General features: G+C 49.5%; 2 protein-coding genes across 6 annotated transcripts; one reads left to right on the top strand and one right to left on the bottom strand.

The window, feature by feature from the left end:
- Positions 1-60: 60 nt before the first annotated feature.
- On the bottom strand, positions 61-11182 carry slc37a3 (solute carrier family 37 member 3). 3 transcript variants are annotated; one of them, XM_011613484.2, is made up of 15 exons: positions 11058-11182; positions 4934-5054; positions 3952-4186; positions 3216-3321; positions 3049-3141; positions 2854-2937; positions 2634-2779; positions 2174-2270; positions 2017-2101; positions 1738-1934; positions 1526-1667; positions 1338-1439; positions 1064-1263; positions 930-995; positions 61-829 (listed from the first exon to the last, which is right to left on the bottom strand). In XM_011613484.2, exons 3-15 carry the CDS (start codon positions 4026-4028, stop codon positions 737-739), a joined length of 1488 nt encoding a protein of 495 aa, XP_011611786.1. In that variant the 5' UTR covers positions 4029-4186; positions 4934-5054; positions 11058-11182; the 3' UTR covers positions 61-736. The 3 variants fall into 3 exon arrangements, with proteins under 3 accessions (XP_011611786.1, XP_029707491.1, XP_011611787.1); XM_029851631.1 differs by lacking the exon at positions 11058-11182 and having other exon boundaries at positions 3952-4088; positions 4934-5052; XM_011613485.2 differs by lacking the exons at positions 4934-5054; positions 11058-11182 and adding an exon at positions 4756-4918.
- Positions 5102-13506, top strand: LOC101078711 (DENN domain-containing protein 2A-like). 3 transcript variants are annotated; one of them, XR_003891740.1, is made up of 21 exons: positions 5524-6102; positions 6608-6679; positions 7708-8850; positions 8934-9004; positions 9125-9219; positions 9291-9500; positions 9579-9672; positions 9753-9803; positions 9871-10067; positions 10140-10249; positions 10338-10407; positions 10668-10745; positions 10832-10972; positions 11069-11217; positions 11659-11836; positions 11921-11962; positions 12035-12140; positions 12212-12481; positions 12599-12685; positions 12773-13267; positions 13359-13506. XR_003891740.1 is itself a non-coding variant. In XM_011613483.2 (20 exons), exons 2-20 carry the CDS (start codon positions 6639-6641, stop codon positions 12802-12804), a joined length of 3165 nt encoding a protein of 1054 aa, XP_011611785.2. In that variant the 5' UTR covers positions 5102-5219; positions 6608-6638; the 3' UTR covers positions 12805-13506. The 3 variants fall into 3 exon arrangements, 2 of the variants coding, with proteins under 2 accessions (XP_011611785.2, XP_029707490.1); XM_011613483.2 differs by lacking the exon at positions 5524-6102 and adding an exon at positions 5102-5219 and having other exon boundaries at positions 12773-13506; XM_029851630.1 differs by having other exon boundaries at positions 12773-13506.
- Positions 13507-23294: the final 9788 nt, after the last annotated feature.

Consider the following 23294-nt stretch of genomic DNA (forward strand, 5'->3'; position numbering starts at 1 on the left):
GAACCAAAAATAAACCTGTTGAATAATTTTTTTAGCCTTGTCATAAATTGACACCACATCTCGCTGTAAAACTGACATTTATTGAAAATGAAGCTTGGCCTTTACATGGGTTAAAACTTAAATAGCACATAAATAAAAGGGACACCCACACACAGATAATGCTACACATGTTAACGTGACAACGTGGTAACGTAAACAATTCTATCGTTATGGAGCCACGATCACCTTCGAAACCTTCAGGACAGTTTTCTGATTCACATTTGTGCTTCTACTCACAGGCTCCCGTCAGCATACGGACAGTATTTCAATTTGACTGGGGGAGGATGTAAACATATTAAAAAAAAAAAAAAAAGTTTTTTCTCCCCTAAAAGCTGTTTGTGTGTTTAAATTAAGACATTAAAACACAAGGTGCAACATTTGGAAACAGATCCAAGTGGTTCCCTTCAAGGCTTCACAATCACTGTAAGACTACTTTAGTGCAACATTCATCATTTAAAATAATAAAAAATATACATCTCCATTCGTTCTTGTACATCTAAAGTATTCACCAAGTCCCGTTTAGCACGACTGAAGTAAAGGAAGGTTCAACTACGACCCCGAGATTCACCTACGCGTCCATTGGAAGGTTTACATTTATTTAAAGCCTTAAAGATACAGTATTTACACTCTGAGGCGGCCTGTGGAGGCAGGTCCTGCATCGCCAACACTCACCTCTGAGGTGAGGGGGGACGCACTTTCACAGCTGGTGGCGCCGGGCCCGTCTCTCCTGCAGCATGCTGCGCACCTCTCTGACCAGTAGGGGAGTGATGAACACGATGCTGCCCGACGTCTGCGGAACGCAGGACATAAAATGACCCTCCTGTGGCTGCGCGGGAGCCTAAACGCCCCTTAAATCAACCGCTGAGTTCTGTTCGACGGTGGCGTCTCACCATGACGATGAAGAAGTAAAAAACGCACATCCAGCCCAGCTTGCTCTCGATCAACGACACCAGATACTGGAGGCGTAAATGACATCGAGTGTTAGTGGCGTAGGAGGCAGATAGCCTCCACTGAGGGTCCCCACCTGTCCCGCAGCGGCTCCGAAGCTCCCGGTTCCGTCCACGATGCCCGTGACAGTGGCCAAAGCCTCCTGACTCCCCCGCAGAGCTTCCTGCCGGCCCAGGTCAGCAGATATGGCGGAGCTGATCATGGCGGACGGGCCGCCAATGAAGCAGCCGATGTTGGCCAGGAGGACGGCGTTGATCACCTGGTCATTGGGAGAGCCTAAGAAGGCAGAGAAACAAACTCCTCTTTAACCTGCTGGACGCTTCGTCGCTTTCGGAGAGATTTATACTCACGGCTGTACCCCCACAGGGATGCTATCGCTAGCACCAAGCTAACAATGACCACCGGAGTTCTCTTTCCCATGAAGTCCGATATTAAACCCTGAATGGTCCCTCCTGACACGGAACAAACGAGTCAACCTCTGAGGCTAAAATATTGCTCGACGTGATCTGACCGGGCGTCCCCCAGGCTCCCTGCTCACCGAAGATCCCTCCGACATCGTACCATATGGACAGGCGGTCGGCCTCGGCCTCCTTCCAGCCGTAGTTGCTGCTCAGATAGAACGGAAGCCAGAAGAAGAAGGAGTAGTTGACCAGCTTCAGACAGGCGTACGCCAGGGAATACTGCAGGGAACAGGCCACATGTGACATTCAAGGAACGTGAGCTTGGCTTGTGTTGAAGACCTGGACTTACAGGCAGGACTCCAGGCAGGCAGAAAGCCCTCCAGAAGCCGATGGCCTGAGAGGGCGGCGTCCTCGTCTCCTGCTGCTGAACCGCGTGCTGTTGCCTGGCGTACACCTCCACCTCCACCTCCTCGTCGCTCATCAGAGGCTGGTGGCTGTCGGCGTCCGTCTCCACGGGGCCGAGCGCGGTCTCCGACAAGCTCAGGCCTGGAGAAACCGAGAGCCTTCAAACATCGGTGGGAACAACAGGAAACACGGCGCCGAGCCGAGCCGCCACGCTTCTATTTACCAACTTCTTTTGGAGAAGCAAGCAGGCCGAAGAAGACGACCACCCCCCCGGCGAACTGCACCACCGACGTCACCAGGAAGGCGTACTGCACACAGCCACACAAAGTGTCAGCGTATTTGATGAGCGCATCAGACCCGTCTGTGTCCGTCTATCTGACCTCGTATCCGTACTTCAGCACACTAGAGGCCAGGAACGCCCCCAGGATGTTGCCCACAGGAGCACAGGCGCTCCACAGGCCGAACACGAAGCCCCGTCTGGGGGAGAAAGAAAACATCACGTTTGGTTTTGAAACGGCCAAAAAGGGGATTAAAATGTCTTCTGTCCCCCTTCAAGGTTTTATATTTAGACTTTTGCCATTTCCACGTGCATAAAACTATGTTTCCGTGTCCCACTCTTGAGGAAAAACCCGTTCAAATGGCTTCTCTGAGTCACCGTGTCAATAATTGTGTGTGTGTTGGTGTCTCAGTGTGTCTCAGACATGAGCTGTCGGGCAGTGACTGAGTAAATACGCCATTTAGGACTTGAACGCACACATTCATTCAGAGCCAAAGTAAATGCGGAGAGTGAACAAGAGTCGCTGTTTGGGGGGGGGGCGGGGGGCGAGACGGCGAACACACCCGGACTTGCCGAACCAGTTTCCCATGACAGCCACCACGCAGGGCCACACGGCCGACTGCAGCAGGCCGTTCAGGACCCACAGGCTGCAGTACAGGTAGATGTTGTAGATGTGGAGCCACTCCGTCACCGTGCCGAAGACAAACTCCTGCAAGCGGGACAGAGGGGTCGGGACAGGGAAGCCACAAGACCTCGGGAAAGGAGCGCGGGCTGCGAACTCACCACCACAGCGGAGCCGCACAGGCCGAAACAGAGGACGTAGCGAAGGTTGACTCTGTCTCCGATGACGCCGCTGAGATACAGGCCCTGCGTTGCGTCATCAGGTTATTACAGCGGCTTAGAAGGAAGCGACACACACTGGCTGTTCCGTGTTCAAATGACCCCAAAACCCAGGAGGAAAAAGCTCTGGTGTCTCACCACGGCGTACGAGAAGAGGAAGATGGAGTCCAGAACCCCCAGGAACAGAGTGGCCTGCTCCTCATTCTCGAACAGGTGACGCTCCTCCCACCTCTGGGGGCAATCACAGCCACAGGTGAGGCAGAGGCGAGCGTCTGACCTGGGATCCCTCCCTACGCTGCACCTACCTCCACGGGGGCGACGCTGGCGTTGTAGAGCGGCGGCGTCCACTGGGCCGAGATGCTCACCTTCACGTTGCTGAAAGTCTTCCTCGAGGCATGCAGCAACACATAACTGGAGACACCAAAGCACAAGGCGAAAATAATATCAACATATTTGACATTTGGCTATTTTCCATATTGTGGCTACACGACGCAGCGACCAGCCGCCTCGATCGGCTCCGTTTTCTCCTGCCAGGGGCACCACGACATGACAGGAGAGAGCAGATGGACTGGAATTAAAGATTAACAGCCCCAGAGCAAATATAAATAGGGCTGAAGTGACTCAAAGGGCCAAAGGGGCTGTTTTGAATTGCCAATATCAGTTTAATCCCAGGGTTGTTTAGCTCCTTGGCTTTTTTTGATAAGTGCAACCGCGCCCAGAAGAAAGCCACACTCGCCGTTCAAAGGTCTCTCAGCCACACCTGACCTAAGCTAACCTTTGACCTCGCTGAGGACCCAGCATACGTGCTCCTGCAACAGCAACATGTTGCTATTGTGCCTTTCATGGGATGTAAATGGCTAATTAAGAGAGTGGTTGTTCTTAAATTATGGCACAGCTTTTCTATGGTGCTGCGAAGTATTAATAAAACAATCAAATTGCAAGATTTATTGCTAGGTTTCATTTTACGGTGCCAGTTGAGGCCCAGGACAAACCCGGATGTGAAGTGAGCCGACGGCGTGGGCAGGGCACACGCTAGTTTACCTAAAAAAGGTCAGGAGGAAGGTAAGCAGGTGGTGGTGGGTGTACTGTGACAGGCAGCCACAGCAGGAGGAAGGCATCACAGGGACGGCGAGAGGGAGGAGGAGGAGATGGAGGACCAGGAAGAAGGTGGAGGACGTCTTCAGGGGGGGCAGCAAGGACAAGGAGGGGATTTCAGTTAGATCCCACTACACCAAATGGGGCAGATATCACTAGAGAAGAGCCTGGAAAGAAAGAACTGGAACCCAGTGTTAAATGTTAGCTTGCAACCCTTCAAATTCAAAGCATTAATGTCAATATCTGGGATGATTTAAATGATATATGTATCTTTGATGCCTGAGCTGCCGGGAGCACAAAGAGGCACTTCTTTCTCTAAGAGGAGTATGAATACGTGTATCTGGCAGGAGTGCTGAGGTGTATCCGACACTCACTGGTATCAATGGGCCCAGTGTGCCAAACCATTAAACGGCCAGTCCGAACGGAACCAGGCTGAGATTATACTGGACTTTTGCAGTCCTCTTTTATCAACTCAAAGAAATGTTTTTGCCTGAAAACACAGTCGCAGCGCCTCAAATAATAGCAAGATATCTCAAATCCCAGCACAATAAACGACCTATTACACGAATGTGTTAAAAGAACTTTAAACCCCCGGAGAGAAATGATTCATGTTTCGATTCTGTGGCGGACAGGTGGGATAATGATAACATGACCCCTTCTATCTCTCTGCATTATGAATTCTGCGTTTAAGGAAGATGTAGATTAAGATGTCGAACTATTTTAATTTTTAAAAATAAACATATTGTTTACCAGCAGAGATTGAACTGTTTTCCGGCTCGGCGGGTGCCAACAACAATAACGACCGTTCTGTGAAATTCCCGAGCTCTGTCACACATTCGTGCACATAAACGACGTTTCCGGGCCAGGCGGTGACACAAACAGCAACAATACACGCGTGTTAAACGCAACAATCCACGCGCGTTCTTACCTTTGCGGGACCAGGTGGCAGGTTTATGTGGCGGTGCTGCGAGATTCACTCTGCTGCGTCACCGCGTCGTGTTGTCGGAGCGCAGCGGCGCTCTGCCGCCGCCAGCAGGACGGGAGGGGAACTGCAGGTTAAAGGTGACAGGTGCGCAGGCATCAGCTGTCGCTGTCGGGACTCAAACTTTATTGGCCGGCGGCTTTTTGACACACAGTTTAAAACGGGCTGTGCAAAAGGGATTCCATTGAGCCACTCTGACTCTGACAAGATCCAACGCTGAACCTTAATGCTGGTAAGCCTGAGTGTGAACCTTTATATTCTGTGACTTTGTAGACACTAATTCTGCATGACTGGACATTTTCATGGTGCCTCATGATAGGATTCAACATTGTGATGTACACAAGAATGAGGATTTAACCTTTTATTTAAGGGTATCGGCATAACTGAGTCCAATAGTGCAAATTGTCTGAGGAGGCGTTTTGAAAAATCCAGAGGAAAAAGATTTGCTGTTCGTGATTAAAACAGTTGATTCAATTAACACAGATAAACAGACAGATAAAAAGAGCATTGTTCCTACCCTTGGGGAAATCCGTTTTTTTAAATAGTTAGTTAGTCAGATTGTTGAAAGTTGTGTTGTAACGTAAAAGGCAGTCAAATACTCTTGATTAACAGAACATTTACTTGAGTGTGGAAAATGTAGAAAAGTGGGGATGTGAACACACACTCGCGCCACAGCTGCGTGAACAACTGTAGCTCAGGGGCAGCTGGGATGAAATTCCCGCGAACATCAGATTTGGAGGGAAACAACGTGACACAGTGACTCTGTCCCAAGTGTCCTCCCGATTTCCGAGGGGTCGCGATATCTTTAAACCAGCGTCTTGACTATTTCATTTGTTCGTTCTGTGCAGCTCTGAAGTCATGTGGGAGACGGGGGGCAGATAGAGGGAGACGTAAAGAGAGGAGGGGGGAGTCAGAATCATGCTGTATGTGGGCAGAGAAGGAGTGAATGAAAGTGATTTTAGTAGAGACATGGAGAGGAGTGTGCAGCTTCCAGATGCTCGCAATATACAATTAACCGTACGATGAGCCACCGGGCGAGCTGGGGATAGTTACGACTAATGGAGTTAAACCACAGAGGTTTGGATTTGGAACACATGGGAACTTTACAACAGGAGGTAAGGTTTAGCTTTCTAACAGCCTTGCTCTTTTATTTGTGCACAGATGGGCGATGGGACAGTATGGTTGAAGATCCCTTTTCTACTATTGTCTTTCTGTATTAATGTCCACAGTGGTTCTTTATCAGAAGCTTTTTCCATCTAATCAGCCTCCCCCGAGCCTCGCTGTCATCCACCAAACAAATGATGACGGCCTCCTCAAAGCTGGGAAATTACAAGCGCTATCTCGCTAGGGGTAGTGAACTTTAAAATGTTGGCCTCGGAAATGTGGAAGAATGAGACTGAGAGCGTCTATTTGAGGGCCAGAGTGACAGAATACAAAGAAAGTCGTTTAAGAGTTCCAAAATGACTGATGAAATGTTGGTTTCTGTTATAAATCGCTTGAGGGAGACACAGCGAGTCCCTGCTTCTCCTTGATTCCCCCCAGCTGGCTCTCAGATCCTGGACATTCAGTCCTGAAAGCCAAGTAGAAGTGCAGATATTTAACACACCGTGTCTTCCACAGGTGTACGCGGATCCCAAAGGTGACTACGAGAATGACATCCCAGCCGCGCTGCGTCTACTCCACTGTCAAAAGGTTCGTATCAGGGTTTTTGGAGGGGAAGGGGGGTTGTCTTGAAATTCCTCCGTAACGCCTGAGAAATAAGGCACACTGTTGCCCTTTACTCATCGCATCCATTACGCAGGAGTCAGAGAAGGTCTTCCTATTTCCTCCTGTTTATTTATTAAAACATAATGGTTTGATGAAATGGCCCCCGTCCAAATATGTGTTTATTTAGCGAGCGAAGAGGATCTGCGGTCGTTGGGTTGGTCTCTGGCCTTCACTCTCAGGCTGAATTTTCCCACTGTTGCCAGAAAAGGAAGTGTCCCCGAGTTACAGTGGTTGAACTGGGAGGATCTGAAAGCTCCCACAGCCGTCGCAACATTTCCTTTTTATTGGCGAATGGAGCAGTGGAAAGATGTCATTTTCTGCGGAAGTGTGTAAATATGCGCTTCCTCATTCTTTTTTTATTTTTAGCTAGCATGCTGTACCCTACAGTCACCTTTTGTTGACTATTTCAGCTAGAAATTCCAACAAATGCTAACTAACCACTAGCAATCTTATATAAACACGTTTTAATTTAAGAATTAAGGGATTTATTATGGGGAAAACCTTTTTTTTTTTTAATCACGTCTCTTGGAAAGCTGAGATCACTCTCCACGTGCACACTCATGTCTGATGACTTCCAGCCCTGCTGAACCAGGAATCACTCAAACAGATCCTGTCCGAAAAAGTGAAGTTCTTAAATATCGTCAGAAACGAATTGCTGGTATTTATCAGTACGGAAAGGGTGACAGGCCTTTTTCTGAGGTTTTGGGACTCTGGTGAGATCCAATGACCACCGGAGAGAGGGGGTGAATCCTCCCATATCCTCCCACATCATTTCAGGGGTGCATCAATGACTCCTTCAGGAGGTCACAAAAGGAACCAGGAAAATGTTTAAATAACCGGGGACAGAGATTTGAGCTTCCAGAACGATGAACACTTAACCCTAATTCATTCCAGGATACCCGGATGCTAAAATTGTCTCTCTTTATTGTTAATCTTCCATGTTGTGCGTTTAGGCTAAAGAAGAGCTGTCTCGCTGAGAGAAGTCATTGCCACGCTGCATCCATCTACCAAAAAGGAGGTAGCCAAAGACGTCCCGGGGCGCCGGAACTCCCCTTTGCCCCGTTAGAAAACCTCTGGAATCAGAGGGAGGAGTCCCCCATGATGGCTCACAGAAGGACAAAGTTTGAGCCTCTCAGCAGTGAGGGGTCTCTTTCGCTGGGCAGCAAGCTTCCCAGGAGTAGCGGAGGCAACATCAAGGATAAGATTTCCTTGTGGGAGGGCAAGGAACCCATGGGCTCTTTGGGGCCCTGCACAAGTATCAAAAAGACAGAATCCCTGGTACAAAATAGCTGTAAAACCAGTGAAGAGCAGGAGGCAGAGAGTTCCCGGAGACAGGAAAATGTGGGAAGAGAGAATGGGGATTCGAGACCTTGTTCTCCTTCTAAAACCAGACAGCTGAGAGGGACTACCAAAAGCAGCAAGCCTAAAGAAAACCCAAAAGCTGAGGACTGCAGTGGCGCTGTCTGTAGCCGAGAATATGAGAAAGAGAACGTTGAAAACCTCCTTGCGACAAGGCCCCTTCCTCTTGCTGAAACTGGGGGGTTGAGAGGGAACGACAAGCTGAATGGGAACCAGAAAAGAGAAGACTGCAGAGTAGTCCAGAGAGAAAAACAAGAAAATAGCAAAGAACTTTGGGAAAAAATGGGGGATTTGCAGCTGTGTTCCGCAGTTCAGGAGCAGGTGGGAACACTGAGGAGGCACAGCGAGAGGAAAAACCCGACACAAAACAGCCAGGAGAAGAGAGCCGTATTCACCCTCTTCAGAGAGCTGGAAGCAATGGGCGAAAACCGAGGAAGAACCCCGACAGAACTAGGAAACTACTTCAGCCCGCCCAGCAAAGACAAATCCATGGAGTCCAAGACCACTGCAGCGGAAAGAGGTCCGATCTGGGAAAACGTGTACGCAGAACCGGGAGCACCCCCCATCAACCCAGTCCCCAAACCCCAACGCACCTTCCAACATCCATCCTTAGAGAGGAGTCAGAGGAAGGGGAGAGGGCAGAGGAACCTCCCTCCGCTGCCGACCTTCTCCACAAAACCTCCCTCTGGCGTCTACTCGAGACCCAGAGGTGAAAGACTCGGAGACAACACGAACAGGTACCGAAAAAACATTCCCGTGATGTTTATGCTAGCTGGAGCCAACAGACCACGACTGATACGCTTATTGATCATTCTGACAGGAAATCCTTGGAGTTCGAAGACCTCTTCTCTCACTCCCTGTCTCAGGAACATCACTACGAAGACATCCTCGGTCAGGAAAACCTGCCACACACCTGGAATTTAAATGCGCTAAAGCTTAACTTAGCTTGACGTAGACTGAAAGTCGAAGCTCGAGCTCCGCTGAACACTAACCCGGTTGGTCTCCCTGCAGATTTATCCAAAGAGAACCCGTATGAGGACATCGAGCTGGACAGTCAGTGCTCCCAGCAGTCTTTGCCCTCCTCCCCTGGCGCCGACACCCCCAAGGTCTCTGCAGATCGCACCAGGCGTCGCACTTTCCTCCAGATGCTATTCTGACCTCAACGGTTATTTTTCAGGCTGCGCGACCTGGCTTTTTCAGACAGAACTCAGCCAGGAGCTTCAAACTGCTGGACCTACGCAGAACCAACCAGTCGCCCCAGAGCACCAGCAGCGGCGGCCTTTCCTCTCCCGCTCAGCTCAGCCCACCATCCACCCCCGCCGGCCTCGGACACCCTCCCTGGCCACCCGGGTATCCCTCCAGCCGTACCAGCTGCAGGATACCGACGGTGTGTTCCTGAGTGCACCTTTTCAAAATTGCAAATGGAATATTGTCTTCACACTCACCCTCAGTTTCCTTTTGTCAGGTTGTATTAAGGATAAACAGCATTTTCGAAGCCCGGGTGGGGAAGAAACATCTGCGACGGATCTACCATTACGCTGAGACCAGCTCAGGCAGAGGTGACGGGGGTTAAACGCGTGAACAAAGATGCCATCGCGTCTCTAAACGCAGCCTTCTCTCGCATATTTTTCGCTTGCAGTCACAGACGAGAACAGCGACTCCGAGAGCGAAATTGAAGAGAGATCAAAAGGTGAGTCAGCGGATTTCCCCCCCCCTTTTTCCCGCTGTCGTAACCACCAAACTGGGCCTGTTCTCAGCCCACCGTCAGCGCCTGGTGTCAGTCCAGTCCATCCTGAGCAGGCCTGGCAGAGCCCAGGCGTCCCGCTCCACCACCTCGCTGGAGCCGGAGCTCCACCAGCGGCAGCTTTTCGAATACTTCCTGGTGGTGTCGCTGCAGAAACCGAAGGCCGGCGGCCACTACCTGCCAGCGGTCACCCAGCAGTTCCCGCTGAAGGTGAAGAGCACAACACCTCAGGCCTTAAAACCCACATTTCAACTAGACTGACGCGGTTCTGTTCGGCTGCAGCTGGAGCGGCGCTTCAAGTTCATGAGGGAGACCGAGGACCAGCTCAGGATCATCCCTCAGTTCTGCTTCCCAGATGTGATAGACTGGGAACCAGTGGAGAGCTACCCAAGGTGAGCACGTAACAAAGACGCCTTCCACGGCACAAATAACTGACTGTTCTATTGCAGCACCTTTAATTTCTGCGTTTGTCCTTCTCAGCGAGATGTTTGCCTTTGTCCTGACCGGAGAGGATGGGAGCAGGAGATTCGGATACTGCCGCCGTTTACTGGTAAATGCAGCCGAATAAACGAGCGCACGGCTACCGGACAGGAAGTGGCCGAATACCACGATGACGGCTGAGTAAATAAGCGTGCCAAAATAGTCGGCGTGCCTGTGGGAAAACAGAGCATCTCAGAGTCTGAAAGGAAGTGAGGCTGGGAAAGTGTCGTGGCTTTATAGGCATCTCTGACGGATGCCTGCTTCAAGTATTTTATGGTTATAGCATGTTTTAATCACTACACCGTTAAAGGCACCATTCTCCCCTTTCAGCCCAATGGAAAAGGCAAACGCCTCCCTGAAGTCTACTGCATTGTCAGTCACCTCGGCTGTTTCAACCTTTTCTCCAAGGTGAACTCCTGTTTTTCATCCCTACTGTGACACAAACTACACCCCTCCAACACGCATGTGTGTGTGTGTGTGTGTGTGTGTTGTAGGTGCTGGACGAGGTAGAGAGGCGCAGAGCTTTGTCTCCAGCTCTTGTGCAGCCTTTCATGAGAGCCATCATGGAGGCTCAGTTTCCAGCCCCCGGCAGAACCATCAGCATTAAAACCTTCCTGCCTGGTTCGGGCACCGAGGTGACCGACCCCAGTTCGGATTTAGATTTTTCTTTTTTGAGAAGTGGAAGACAGACGTTGAGTTCTAATAAGGAAGTGTTCTCACGGTGGTTGCAGGTGATGGAGCTCTGCAGACCCTCTGACTCCCACCTGGAGCACGTGGACTTTGAGTGCCTCTTCTCCTGCCTGAGTTTGCGGCTGCTGCTCCGGGTGTTTGGATCTCTGCTGCTGGAGCGAAGGGTCATATTTACAGCCGATAAGCTCAGGTTGGTCCCCGTGCTTAACCTACAAATCAGAAATATGACCGTCGGTGCGATTAAACTTCAGATATAAGGTGTAAAACAGGGAGGGGTTCATGTGGGTGGTCCACATTTTTTAATAAGCAGAAGACGTAGTTATTCAGGGAGCGGTGCCAAAAGAGAGGCTGGGACCAGTTTGTTTGTTCTGCAGGAGAAGTCAGGGGGAGTCACAAAGATCAGCCACACTATTTGGCGACTGGAATGAGTGACGTCAGTGATTTAAAAAAAGAAAAAAAGAAACGTTCTTGCTTAGGGGAGCAGTCAGTGTTTAAATGGTACTCCGCACCGTGGCACCCCCTTGTGGTGAGAACTAGTAAGTGGCTTGTTGAAAGAAAGAAAGAAAGAAGGAAAGAAGGAAAGAAGGAAAGAAAGAAAGTCTTTTACCTGTGCTCACCTGGTGTCTTGCAGCACTCTCTCTCAGTGCTGCCACGCTGCCGTGGCGCTGCTTTACCCCTTCGTCTGGCAGCACACCTACATCCCGGTGTTGCCGCCGGCCATGCTGGACATCGTCTGCACCCCGACCCCCTTCATCGTGGGCCTGCTCTCCAGTTCTCTGTCCCAGCTCACCGAGCTGCCACTGGAGGAGGTAGGACCTCTCGATCGTGGGTCAAAGGTCAATCAAAAGTCATACAATGTTCCCACTCCAGTGGCTGAACTTTTCCATCTCCAGGTTCTAGTTGTGGATCTTGAAAACAATCGCCTTCTCAGACAGGTAAACGCGAGCCACCTTTCAAGCATCAGCTCGTGCACGCGCATGTTTACGAAGTCATTTTGTCCCATTTAGCTGGACGATGAAGACGTCCTGCCTCCAAAGCTCCAGGCTGCCCTGGAGAACATTCTGGAGAGGAGAAGAGATCTCGCTAATGAGAGAGACGGAGACTCAGCAACTGGTGAGGCTTCCCAAAAAAAAAACCCCGGTTGCATTTTCACACACGCAGGTGACGACATTTACACTCTCCAGACTCCGGCCACCTGAGCACGGTGGTGTCTGAGGCCTTCGTTCGCTTCTTCGTGGAGGCGGTCGGCCACTATCAGCTCTTCCTCGTGGGCGAACGAGAAGACGGCTACTCTTCCTCTTCCTCCTCGCCGGTCCCCTGCTCCTTCCGGTGCGAGGGCTTCCGCAAGGCGATCCCGTCCAAGACGGTGCGCCGCTTTGTGGAGGTCTTCATGGAGACTCAGATGTTTGGCTGCTTCATCCAGGAGCGGGAACATCGCAGACACGCTGTGAGAGGTACGAGACTCAAACCAGGGGTAGATGTTCATCTGAACAGACTGTCAATTAGGACACGGAGAGCTAAAGAATACCATTCCCCGTTTTGATACCAATCCAGTCATGACTCCTTTTCAGGGCTTTTTGAGCTGAGGGTGCAGGAGTACCTGGAATCCATCCACGAGAATGAAAACCGAAGGGTCAACAGGTTTCTCAAAGGTTTGGGTAAGGCTGGTTCTGATTTTTGAGGTCGCAGGATTTTATTTAGCATTAGCATTCTGAAAGTGCGTCCATTTTCCCTTAAATTTGCAGGCAACAAGATGAAATTTCTTTCAAAGAAATAAGAAGATCGCAAAGGCCTCCCGAGGATCTTGTGCAGTACCCTGTGTATCCACTAGGTGGCAGTACAAGCTCTACTCTGGTTGACGTGAGGGGTCAGAAATGACTCAGACCCCCCCCACTGCTTCAGTTATCGTTTTGTCATAACTGTGACAACATCATACGAACTCAGCTCTTTCAGATGTAAATAAACACTCCATCGTGTGTTTTTGAAGTTGTGGAATTTCGCCTTGATGTCCCCGGCGCTCCACCCGCCCCCCCTCCCGCTCACCAGCAAAAAAGCCAAGGACAGCTCGTGTAAATCATCACGTTGCACGTTTGGAGATGGATGTCTCTTTTGTAAACTGTAAATATCATTCCCAGCCATCCCATCCACAGGATCAGCTTTGTTACCTTTTGGAACGCCTTGAAAAGAGACTCAAATCCGCGTAAATCGTGTTTGCGCAGCACTCGTGCAGCAGTTTTACAGTGAGTGACCCCCACGCCGCCCATTTGTTAACCATTCACTGCTGTGTTTGTGCGCACAAAAGTGCCTTTATCCCCCCCTTTTCCTACAAAGCGCCTTGTTTCAGGGGCTGGTGGCTTCACTATCTCAGTCAGTGACTCATGGAAGCGCTGGGGACCACAAACAGGAAGGATCTGAGTGTCGTCGTGGCCCCTGGGGGCCTTCGCACAGCAGCTAAGCTGTTACCTCGGTGGCGAGTCCACACAAACACCTGCTGGGGCGGATTACGACGAGTACGCGCAGATGCACGGAGCAAACCGTGCACAATGGACCCGCGGCGCAAGTGCACGGTTGCACTCGCTGGTGACCAACTGTGGGCTGTTTGTGGAGGCACTTCAAAGAATAAACCACGGGCTGTTTTAATAAACTGATGGATTATTATTGGATGTAATCTGTTTATTTACGCCAAAAAGAAGAAAGCCGCGTTCAGGAAGTCGCAAATCAAATTGATTGTTTAATTGTGTCCGTGCAATCATTTGCGAGAGAAATTTTTCCCCCCGTGGTCGCCGTAAATCTGGGGGGGGGGGGGGGGGGGGGTGCAGAAAGGCCGCCACTTACCGCACAAGAAACAACTTGCCTCTCACAAAACATCAACAAATTATTCTCAACAAGAATAAACTCTCACAACCATCACGGTCCATTAAAAACGGACCCCCTCCATTAAAAAAGACTCCCCTGAGATCGCCGACCTCCTTCCAAAACTCCCAAAATTTATAATCTACGGCGTAATTTGGGAGAAACAGTGGATCAAAATCCAACGTCTCAACTCGTCACTGCGCCCCCCCCCCACAGATTAACCAGGTTTTTATTCGCTGTGGAGCAAAAGGTGGCGCCGGCTGCAGCTCCCAGGTGCCAGTTCCCTGCATGCTAAGCTAGCGCGCTCCGGTTCTTCACATCATCGAAGCCCCAAAAAAAAACCGAACCGTTCCCATGAGTTCTTTCTCGTTAGAAGTGAGGAGCTGACTGGTTTTAGTGGGAATAACCGAGGGGGAAAAGACAGGGAAGTTAAAATGGCGGGAAAACCGGGATGGAGCTGGCAAGCACGGAGCGGTGGGTTTCGTGTGTGAGATGAGAAATTAATACCGCGCACGCATGCACGCACGCGCGTGTTTTTTTTTTTTCCAGGGCTGCAGGTGCAGTGCGCAGCTGCAGCCCTGCCATGCGTGCCAGGGGCCTGAATCACTCCCCCCCCCCCCCCCCACCCCACCCCCTTCAGGAGAGGAGCCATCAAAGCATATGGGGAACATAACAGCAGGAGGGGGAGGAGGAGAGGTGGATGTGATGAGTGGGAGACAGAATTCTGCAGAAAGCTCAGCTCTGGTTATGAAATGAAACCTCGCTTTGGTCCCTCTTTGAACTGTAAAACTAAAAAGAGCAATAAAGCGGAGGAGGCGGTTGGGTGTGGAGGTGCAGGAGGGCCGACCACACACGTAGAGGTCCAGGCATCGGCGTGCATCAGTCAGGCCTGTCTGCATGTGGTCTCCCGCTCTACGTGTCCAAGTTTATCTAGACCACTGTAACAGCAGCATTAGTCATGGCATCTTGATGACGCGGGTTCAAATCCCCCCTTTCCTTTGTCTCCCAACCACTCAGTCATCTCCGAGGAGCCTGAACTTTTTTCCATTTTCCTATCTCACCTTACTTGTCTGTGTTAAGCGTGATGAGTGGTCTGTCTAGAGGATAGGACACACACACACACACACACACACACACACACACACACACACACACACACACACACACACACACACACACACACACACACACACACACACGGAGTCAGACATACAGCAGTGGGCTCCAGGCCGGTCAGCGGGGGATTCGCTGTCAGATGAGCTGACAGGGTGGTCTGAGCTATGGAGACATGTCGTCCCTAATGTGGTCTGTATGTGTGGACTCTTTGTGTGTGTCCTGGAAGACTCAACTCTCGTCTTTTCCGATTGTTGCACCGAGCAGCAACACGCAGATTAAAATAACGTATCAGGCAGTCGCTCAAATATTTAATATGTTTGCATTTGATGCGAAACACACAGGAAACTGTGAACTGTGAAACTATTATCAACGTTCAAACTATTATCAATGGAATTTTTAGACGGATGGGGAAAAAAAAGAGGATTGTTTCATTTATAAATGAGCCAAAACACAGAAAATCCCAAACAAATGTAATTATAGTCGTCAATAATTTTCGGCAGTTGCTCAGATGCTGCCAAAAAAGAGATGAAAGTATAATTAGAATTTATGTCACAAGACAGGAAACTCTGCCACCTAAAAGAGTGTCGTCAGGGGTGACAACTCCAGTCCTGGAGGGTAGTGATCCAGCCGGGTTTTCCACCCTACAGGTAGACAAGGCTTTCACCTGGGCTCCCACTTCTGCCTGGTAGGACACAAAACCCGGGCCGGATTTGAGACCTTCTGGACTGGATATTGATACCCCTGGTTTAAACAATATTGGAAATTATATATAATATAACACGATACCTGCTGATTGTAGCCTTTCCTGACAGTTTAACCCCAGAAATCCCACACAATCATCAATTAAGCCCTTTTCTGAGGCTCACTCCTCTTTATTCCAGCGTGTTTGTTGGTCGCTCCACGTGACCTTCTTCAGGCGTTGGGCCCAGCAGCCACGTGCACGATGACATGCTTTTGTTTGTGGCTAATCTCCCTCTTCGCCCGTCAACCCTTCCCCCCCCTTATAACTCGCCAACATCACGCGTGTCGCGGTCACGCTCCGCAGTCACAATGTGGCTTTTTGTGCACGCTACCATCTGTTTAAGACATATTCTGCGTGGAACACGATCCGAGAGCGCACGTAAATCACCTCCGTTGGCAATTTCAGCCGCGAAGAGGTGGAAATCTGCACCAAACAAAAGGCTCCTGCCTCGACGCCGCCGTGGTCGTGGGCTCCTGGGTCGGGGTGATGAGGTCACCTGCAGTAATTAAGTGTTTTTATTTTAACTCTGCAGGGCTTCCCAAGCGTGTCGAGAGAGCGGACGACCGCCCGACGACTGTACGCGCGAGTGTTGTCGTAGGAACCCGAGCCGCGCAAATAGGCTCCATTTTTCAGCTGTCACTCAGTCATTCAGCAGCCTGCAATTTATTCCCTGGGAGGAGGAATGCTTATCTCTGCATGGCTGTGTTTAGTTTGCTCTGGAGCTGCCGTCCGCGTGCACGTCAGCTCTGATCCACGTCTCCTCAGGTGTCAGAAGCTTCAAATCTTTATTCCTGCTGGCTGCATAATTACATCCTGGAACAAGTCAGGCTGCACTTGACAGTATTTTGGACATGCAAATGTATTTTTTTTCCCCTCTCTGTTTGGCGCCAAAGGCGTATTTTTACAGCAACATTTTAATGTCCAATCAATATCGATGTGATTCAAAACACAGTGTAACAAGATGAGCGCAGAACGTCGTGCCAAAGGCCCAAAAAGTCCTTTGAAAATCAAAATTCCAGCTCAAGCTCCCCCGTCCAGGGCCTAACGGTTCCCTCTTTTGAGGTTCTGCAGCAGATTATGTTTGAGGATCAACCCGCGATCGCAAACACAAGCGGGCAAAACCTGCTGCTGCCTCGTCGCCCCCTGTGCACATTCTTCAGGACGCGGAGCCTCCAACTCTCAATCAGCTGACGTGAAATTCGAGCGGCATCAGCTGGTCGTTCGGCTGATTTTCATTTATGCATTTAATTAGCAACTCTGGTGCCGAGTGCTGCTCTCCAACTTCTGTTGTTGTTTTTTTTTTTTAGACTGTCTGACTGAATTAGCGTCATTTAGGTTTCCACGTTCTGCACCGGCAGCATGAAACATGGAACAGAGGAGAAGTCGGTCTGTGTGTGTGGGTGTGTGTGTGTACATGGGTGCCCATTTCAGACCACTTCTGTCCTCACACATTATTAAGTGGACAGCTCTGAGTATGTGCACTCACACCTGTATTTACAATGTGTCCACTTGTGATCACATTAGTCTTAAAGCAAAGAAGTGTCGGTATTATTCCTCTTAACAAAGGCCGCCTGCAGTACCGCATTGTCACCAGTGGTGGCAGCACTGCGCCCCCGTGCGAACATAATATTTACCAAAACTAGGATGTGAGTCATATAACAAACACGGTTCACATGATAGTGCACTACGAGCCAGAACAGGAGGTGAAGTTTTGGTATTAAAAACAAAACAGCAAGAAAGACAAAAGAGTTGTGGTGAGACTGAAACAAGTGTTGGCATTGTAAAAAACGTGACATGAAATACGGACATATAAAAACCCAGAGTATTATTTGTGAGTCTTCTTTTGTGTTCAATGCCAATTTTCTGATTTTGCTAATATTCAGACACTAATATACTGGCATTATTGTTCTGGACGATGACCCAAAAGACAAAATGGATGTGAGTTCACCTGGAACTCCTAAACCACGAAGAACAAGTTAATTGGTGCCCTCATGTAGAGTTTCAGTCTGTGTCATATATAATTGGTCCGCTGGAGGGTGAATCTCTTCCAAAATATACGGCTACTTTAAATGTAATTTGCTCTGCTTTTAACACGTAATTCCAGTGATCTCAGCTGCTGTGCTGCTGTGCACCTCTGCGTGGTGTCACACACCATATGGACACAACCCAAAACCAGATGTGGGCTTGATTCATTTTAGGTTGTATACTTGTTTCTCGCATGGGAAAAAAAACAAAACTAACCACAAATTCATGCTAATGTAGGCGATCCTGGTACCTAAAAGGCCTCCAGGTACTGTTAAAACCTGCAGGGTTCCAGTTCTGCATCATATCAATCCATATTCTTTTAAACATTCCTGCAATTACTGGAGAGGACGGGAACGTGTGCTGCAGGGTGCGGTTTAATGTATGTACCAGCACTTATACTGCACCCTGTGAGTAAAGTTCACATGCGCTAGCGCGTCCGTGTCTTGATGAATGTGGGAAGAGGGGAAGTGGCCAAGTTATCTTATCCGCTCCCTCCTGTGTGTGGACCGTGTCCTGGGAGTGACGAGCACGACGGCCTGTGCGGTAAGTGGCGGCCGATGCCAGACGGGTGAGAGTGAGGGACAGTAGAGAGGTCGCAGCCATCAGACAGCCAAGTAGCAAACCTGAATCTAATCCTTAAACGGGGTATCCGCTGTTGGGGGAGAGGTTAAGCCGAGGCTTCGCCTCGAAACAAATGCTTTGCGTTGCAGAATTTGACTCTCTGACTAAACGGCTTCGGCTCGACAGATGGGCTGAGTTGATCAAATGACTTATGGATTCTGCCCAGCGTGTCCTTATTCGAACTGTCTGGACCAGAGAGGCCTGAGCTGCCATCCCACACACACATAAAACCGCAGCAGGTGGCCCGCGTTAGCCTGCGAACGGGCTTTATGTAAAATTCCCCCCTTGTGCATGTGTTATTAATCAGTATAGATCCTCCTCTCATCCAAACTGAACCAGGAAAGGGGAGTCGCACACACACCAGACTCAGTATATACCAGCCAGCCGTGACACAATGGCTGTTTTGGGCGACTTTCTGGACCACCTGGCCAAAAGTGCTGCTGTTGCCCTCGTTTGTTGGCGGTAGAAGGACAAATAAAGATATATTGGAAATGTTAGAAGCATTCTCAGCTGGATATGAAATCCACAAGTGAAAATCTCCACAATCCCACCAAATTACAAAAACACCGGATGGTGGACTTATTACCGCACGGTTTCACCAGAACATGCTGCCAAACACGTGGAAATCCAGCCATATCGAGCAAATCCATGACTTCTTGTGATTAAAATGTGGGTCCATGAGCCGTTTTGTGGCTTGCACACTGGGAGAGGTGCAGCATGGCGATACCAGACAGGTGAACCCCTGAGACGTGGATGCTCTTTGGAGAAAAACCTCCGTTCATCCCCAAACCATCCGTCACTTTGTCTTTACTATTCAGAAATCTGCCTTGGACCCATCCCAGGCGAAACACTTGTGCAAACACAGATCCGATCCCTTTTATACATCTTGGCTGTCGGTGGCTCACAGCTGCCCCGGGGGACGGGTCTCTTTCCAGTCAGTTTCCATTTAGAAGAAACCCAAACACATCCTGAGCTGGCTATGGATACCAGTCTGAGACTTTTGGGGCTGAGATATTTGGTGTTTGTACCCTCGCCATGATCTCCTAACCAGTCCCTGGCCACCGAAGCTAAGCTAGTACAGGAGTCACCTGAATTCAACCGAGCTGTACTGGATCAGTCATCAAATCAACCCCATTATGGGTCCTGGCGGGTTCTTGAATTTCAGGAGGTTTGTTCCTTGTGTCGTGGCCTCGTCAACCACATCAGAACCAATCGGATTTTCCCCGATAGCCTGGATCATTTACCTTTAGATCTGATTTCGTCTGTAGCTTGAGACGCACATCTGCAACGCAAAAGTGCCAAATTTATATTTCGGGGAGCCGAGTGGCTCCAAAACAGCTGCGTTCTTCAACTTGAAATTCGCTCTTTGTCCAGACGTTTGAAAGAATCTGCAGCCACACAAGCACATTTACCGTTTATGTATCTAATAATATCATTTCACAACTGCAGATGTGCTAACGAGCTAGCTACAGCACCTTTGGTCCATGTGTACACCACATGGAAATCTCGCTGTGGAAGATAAATCTCGGACAATTTGCTGATCGAGATTGGCCAAACCAGTACATGTGTGAATATAAAACAGCGGGAATTATCTTTTATAGCCATTAAAGCCAGATGCCGGGCTATGGGAGCATTCAAGGTAACAGCTAAAGCTCGCAGCCTGGTTGAGAACTCTCTAAATCCCTCAGCTTTCTGCGCCCATCCTGATGCACATCATTAATCTCTGATTATTCTGCTCCCAAGGTTTCAGGCCCTGGACCAGCTCATTATGAAGGCAACAGAAACCAGAGCTACCAGACGAAATTGTAATAACGCAGCGCGTTTCCAATTGCTATCATCTGCTAGTTTGTCTCAGACCGTCAGATCGGATCTTTAGAAGCATGCAAGCTTTTGTAGTGTCTAAAAAAAACAAAAAAACTGAAAGCAAACCAAAAGCTTTGGTAAATGAAGCCGCACTTGAATCCCCCACGTTGTGCTACAGGCTATTAGCATCAGAATTAGCGACTGGCTGACCTCTCCTGCCCCCTCTATCCGTGCAGATTTCCAGCTCCCGCCTATCGGGGGCAGTTCGGGAGGATCTGGTGGGACCCGTGGAACATGTGACGCAGAAGTCTGGTCAAATTAATCCAACCTAATCCTGAAAAGCAGGTGTTTGAGAGGAAATGCCAAAGATGTCCACTAGCGTTTATTGTGAAATTAGGATTCTTATTGGGGCCATTTTATGTGTTCCGCTTAAGTTGGAACATCCAACCCATTTTACTGAGAATTCCATCAAAGTTTAGGAGCTCTATTAGTCCCCCTCTGCTAAAAATAGAAAGATATACAGAAGTGACTCAAGCTAATGGTTATCAGGTTCCATTTGGCTAATCTACAAGTTGCTCTGAAACCACTCCACTGCAATTATTCATCATCATTTCAACAACCTGCCTTTGCTTGTACCCCCGTTCGCTCACTGCGGCTGGTATTTCAGGCGGGCGTAGATTAGGAGTGGTGTCAAGTGTCCTGCGCTACGTCTGGCACCGTGACCTATCTGCTGTGTTTTGACAGCCGTTAACGAGCACAGATAGCGCAGATAGCGCAGCGACTGGGAGTGTTAAAGCCTCTAATGGAGAGCAAATGCGCGCCAAAACAAGCGCTCCCTGCCGGGAGAGGAGAGGACGGGACATCGGCGCGGTGCCAGGCCGGGGCGGAGGGCAACGGACGCCGAGGCGGCGCATCTACACGACAGCCCGGGGAGACGATGGACTTAACAGACACGGGCAAATTTGACTGGGATCGCATTTTTATTAGCCGGTGCTGACTTATTTGGCAAACTATGTCAAATGGTCGGTTCTCCACTTGGGCCTGGGCTCAGTTAAATACGACGTATCACCAGTCGGGCCTCTGTGTTTTCCACTCATACCAACACGGAGGTAAACCCTCAGCGTCCCCCTCCTGACATTCCTGAGTATCGATTTCTGTTCCTAAATGCAATTTCGCGATCGTTATAAAAATAATATAAAGATCCTCCATAATGGCTTTGACATCAGCTCTGTGGAGCTCTGGAGATCTCTGTTCCAGTCTTTTCCCCCCGCCTGCAGCTGGCGCTTACCCACTCGCTAGACTACTGTTTTGCTAACCTACACCTCTGGGCAGAGCTCCAAAAGGGTTCTGAAATGAGGAGAGAGGACGCCCTGATTCCTAAAGTTCTCTTGAATTTGATGCGTCAGTGCTTCGATACTGGTCCTGTAGGGGCTTTTCTGCATGCGTAAACATGGCAAACTGTGTAAAATGGTGGTTTGTGGTATACCCGATACCCCCGTTTAATCGCATCGTTCTCAGAAGGAAGCAGAAATGGAAACGCACAGGAAGAAATAAACAGCGAACCTTTTCGACCCAGAACAGCTGTTGTGGTTTCACAGTGCGACAGAAGCGGGCGGCGTAGGCATCCGTGCACGGTTCCCGTCCGGGCCCTTGGGTCGACGCGGAGGCCTAGCTCGGCCTTTATGGGGAGGCTTTTTCGCGCCATTGCACGGGTTAATCCCGTGCAAGCTCATGCGCCCTGTTCTCCCTTCCCGTGTGCGTGCTAACGGCGCCTAGCCTAGGCACCGGATGTGTTTATTTAAGAGTCTGCAGCAACGATTCCACTGCGCCTCAAAGACACCCTCAGCAGAAGATGAAGCACGCCGCCTGTATATTTAGAGTAAACGCTAAACTAGTCAAAACATCTTGTAGCAACAGAGCCGACATTAATAACGAACAGCTTCCTGCCGCTAACGGAGGCTCGTTTGGGGCATCGCAGCACTGAGTTTTCTGTGAGGTTCCACGGGACTTTTCAAACGTGGGCCCCTGAGAGCTGTGGTCACCGTGGCATCAGGAGGGAGGGCGTCTCTGTGACTTTATGATGTCTCTATGATCGCCGCGGTCGGACCACAGTCAGGAGGGAAGTACCGGCACCAGATTACAGATGTGAAGACGCAGATGTAGCTTCAATTATTGAGGTTTCGACAATGCTGCTGAAAAGACTGGCGCTCCTTCAAATTGGAAAACAAGGCCCAGAAGACGCCTGCATGGCTAATCAGAGTGTCGTTTGAGTCCCGGCACCAGTTTTTAAGATTTCTTTGGGGTTATGATTCAACTACAAGATATTTTTTTACAGTGTACAATAACCTTAGTTTACCAGCCTTTCTGTTTCATCACTTAGCTGATATTTTTAGAAATCTTGACGCATGAGTGCTAAAAAGTTGCTGTTCAGTGTTTTTACTGCTAATTTCAAGGTGCTCAGCAGCCGGATACTCAACTCTTGTCATTCTTACACATGTCAGTGACAAAATAAATATAAATACAGAATTTTAAAGGAATTATTAACACACACACAAACACACGCACACACACACAAACACACACACACACACACACACACACACATCCGCCGAACTTGAACCACAAAGTAAACCCACAAAATTAAACCACACGAAGTTGGTTGGACCCCACGGAGTGTATGAAATCCCCAGACCAGGAACCCACATCTGCAGTCTTGCACGCATGCATACACACACACATACACACACACACACACACAAACACACACACACACACTTATCACAGGAAGTGCAGACTTCTGGTATTCGCTCCACTGCAGGTGCAGGAAACTGACAGCTCTGGATACTGGGTACTATCATGCACACACACACACACACACACACACACACACACACACACACACACACACACACACACACACACACACAAGCTCACACATACACATGTGTCGGAGCTATAGAGGCTTTCACATCATTATCTTCGCTTAAAATGAGAAAATGTTTGATTGTTGATGAGCAACGACACTCTTTGAAGTGTTTAACTGTAGTTCAGCTGCAATGAAAGGTGGTTGCATTCAATAACCTGGCTTCTTTACGTCTCTCTCTCTC

This window comes from Takifugu rubripes, chromosome 18 (genome assembly GCF_901000725.2).
Source record: "Takifugu rubripes chromosome 18, fTakRub1.2, whole genome shotgun sequence".
Lineage (NCBI taxonomy): Eukaryota > Metazoa > Chordata > Actinopteri > Tetraodontiformes > Tetraodontidae > Takifugu > Takifugu rubripes.

Bases quoted from the DNA above. Each gene is read 5' to 3' on its own strand.
- slc37a3 (XM_011613484.2), bottom strand. From the start codon at position 4,028: ATGCCTTCCTCCTGCTGTGGCTGCCTGTCACAGTACACCCACCACCAC. The intron at 3,322-3,951 runs GTAAACTAGCGT...TGGTGTCTCCAG, and splicing joins TTCCTCCTGACCTTTTTTAG to TTATGTGTTGCTGCATGCCT. The intron at 2,938-3,048 runs GTGAGACACCAG...GACGCAACGCAG, and splicing joins TCCTCTTCTCGTACGCCGTG to GGCCTGTATCTCAGCGGCGT.
- LOC101078711 (XM_011613483.2), top strand. From the start codon at position 6,639: ATGACATCCCAGCCGCGCTGCGTCTACTCCACTGTCAAAAG. The intron at 9,005-9,124 runs GTCAGGAAAACC...GTCTCCCTGCAG, and splicing joins TCACTACGAAGACATCCTCG to ATTTATCCAAAGAGAACCCG. The intron at 10,250-10,337 runs GTGAGCACGTAA...TGTCCTTCTCAG, and splicing joins CCAGTGGAGAGCTACCCAAG to CGAGATGTTTGCCTTTGTCC.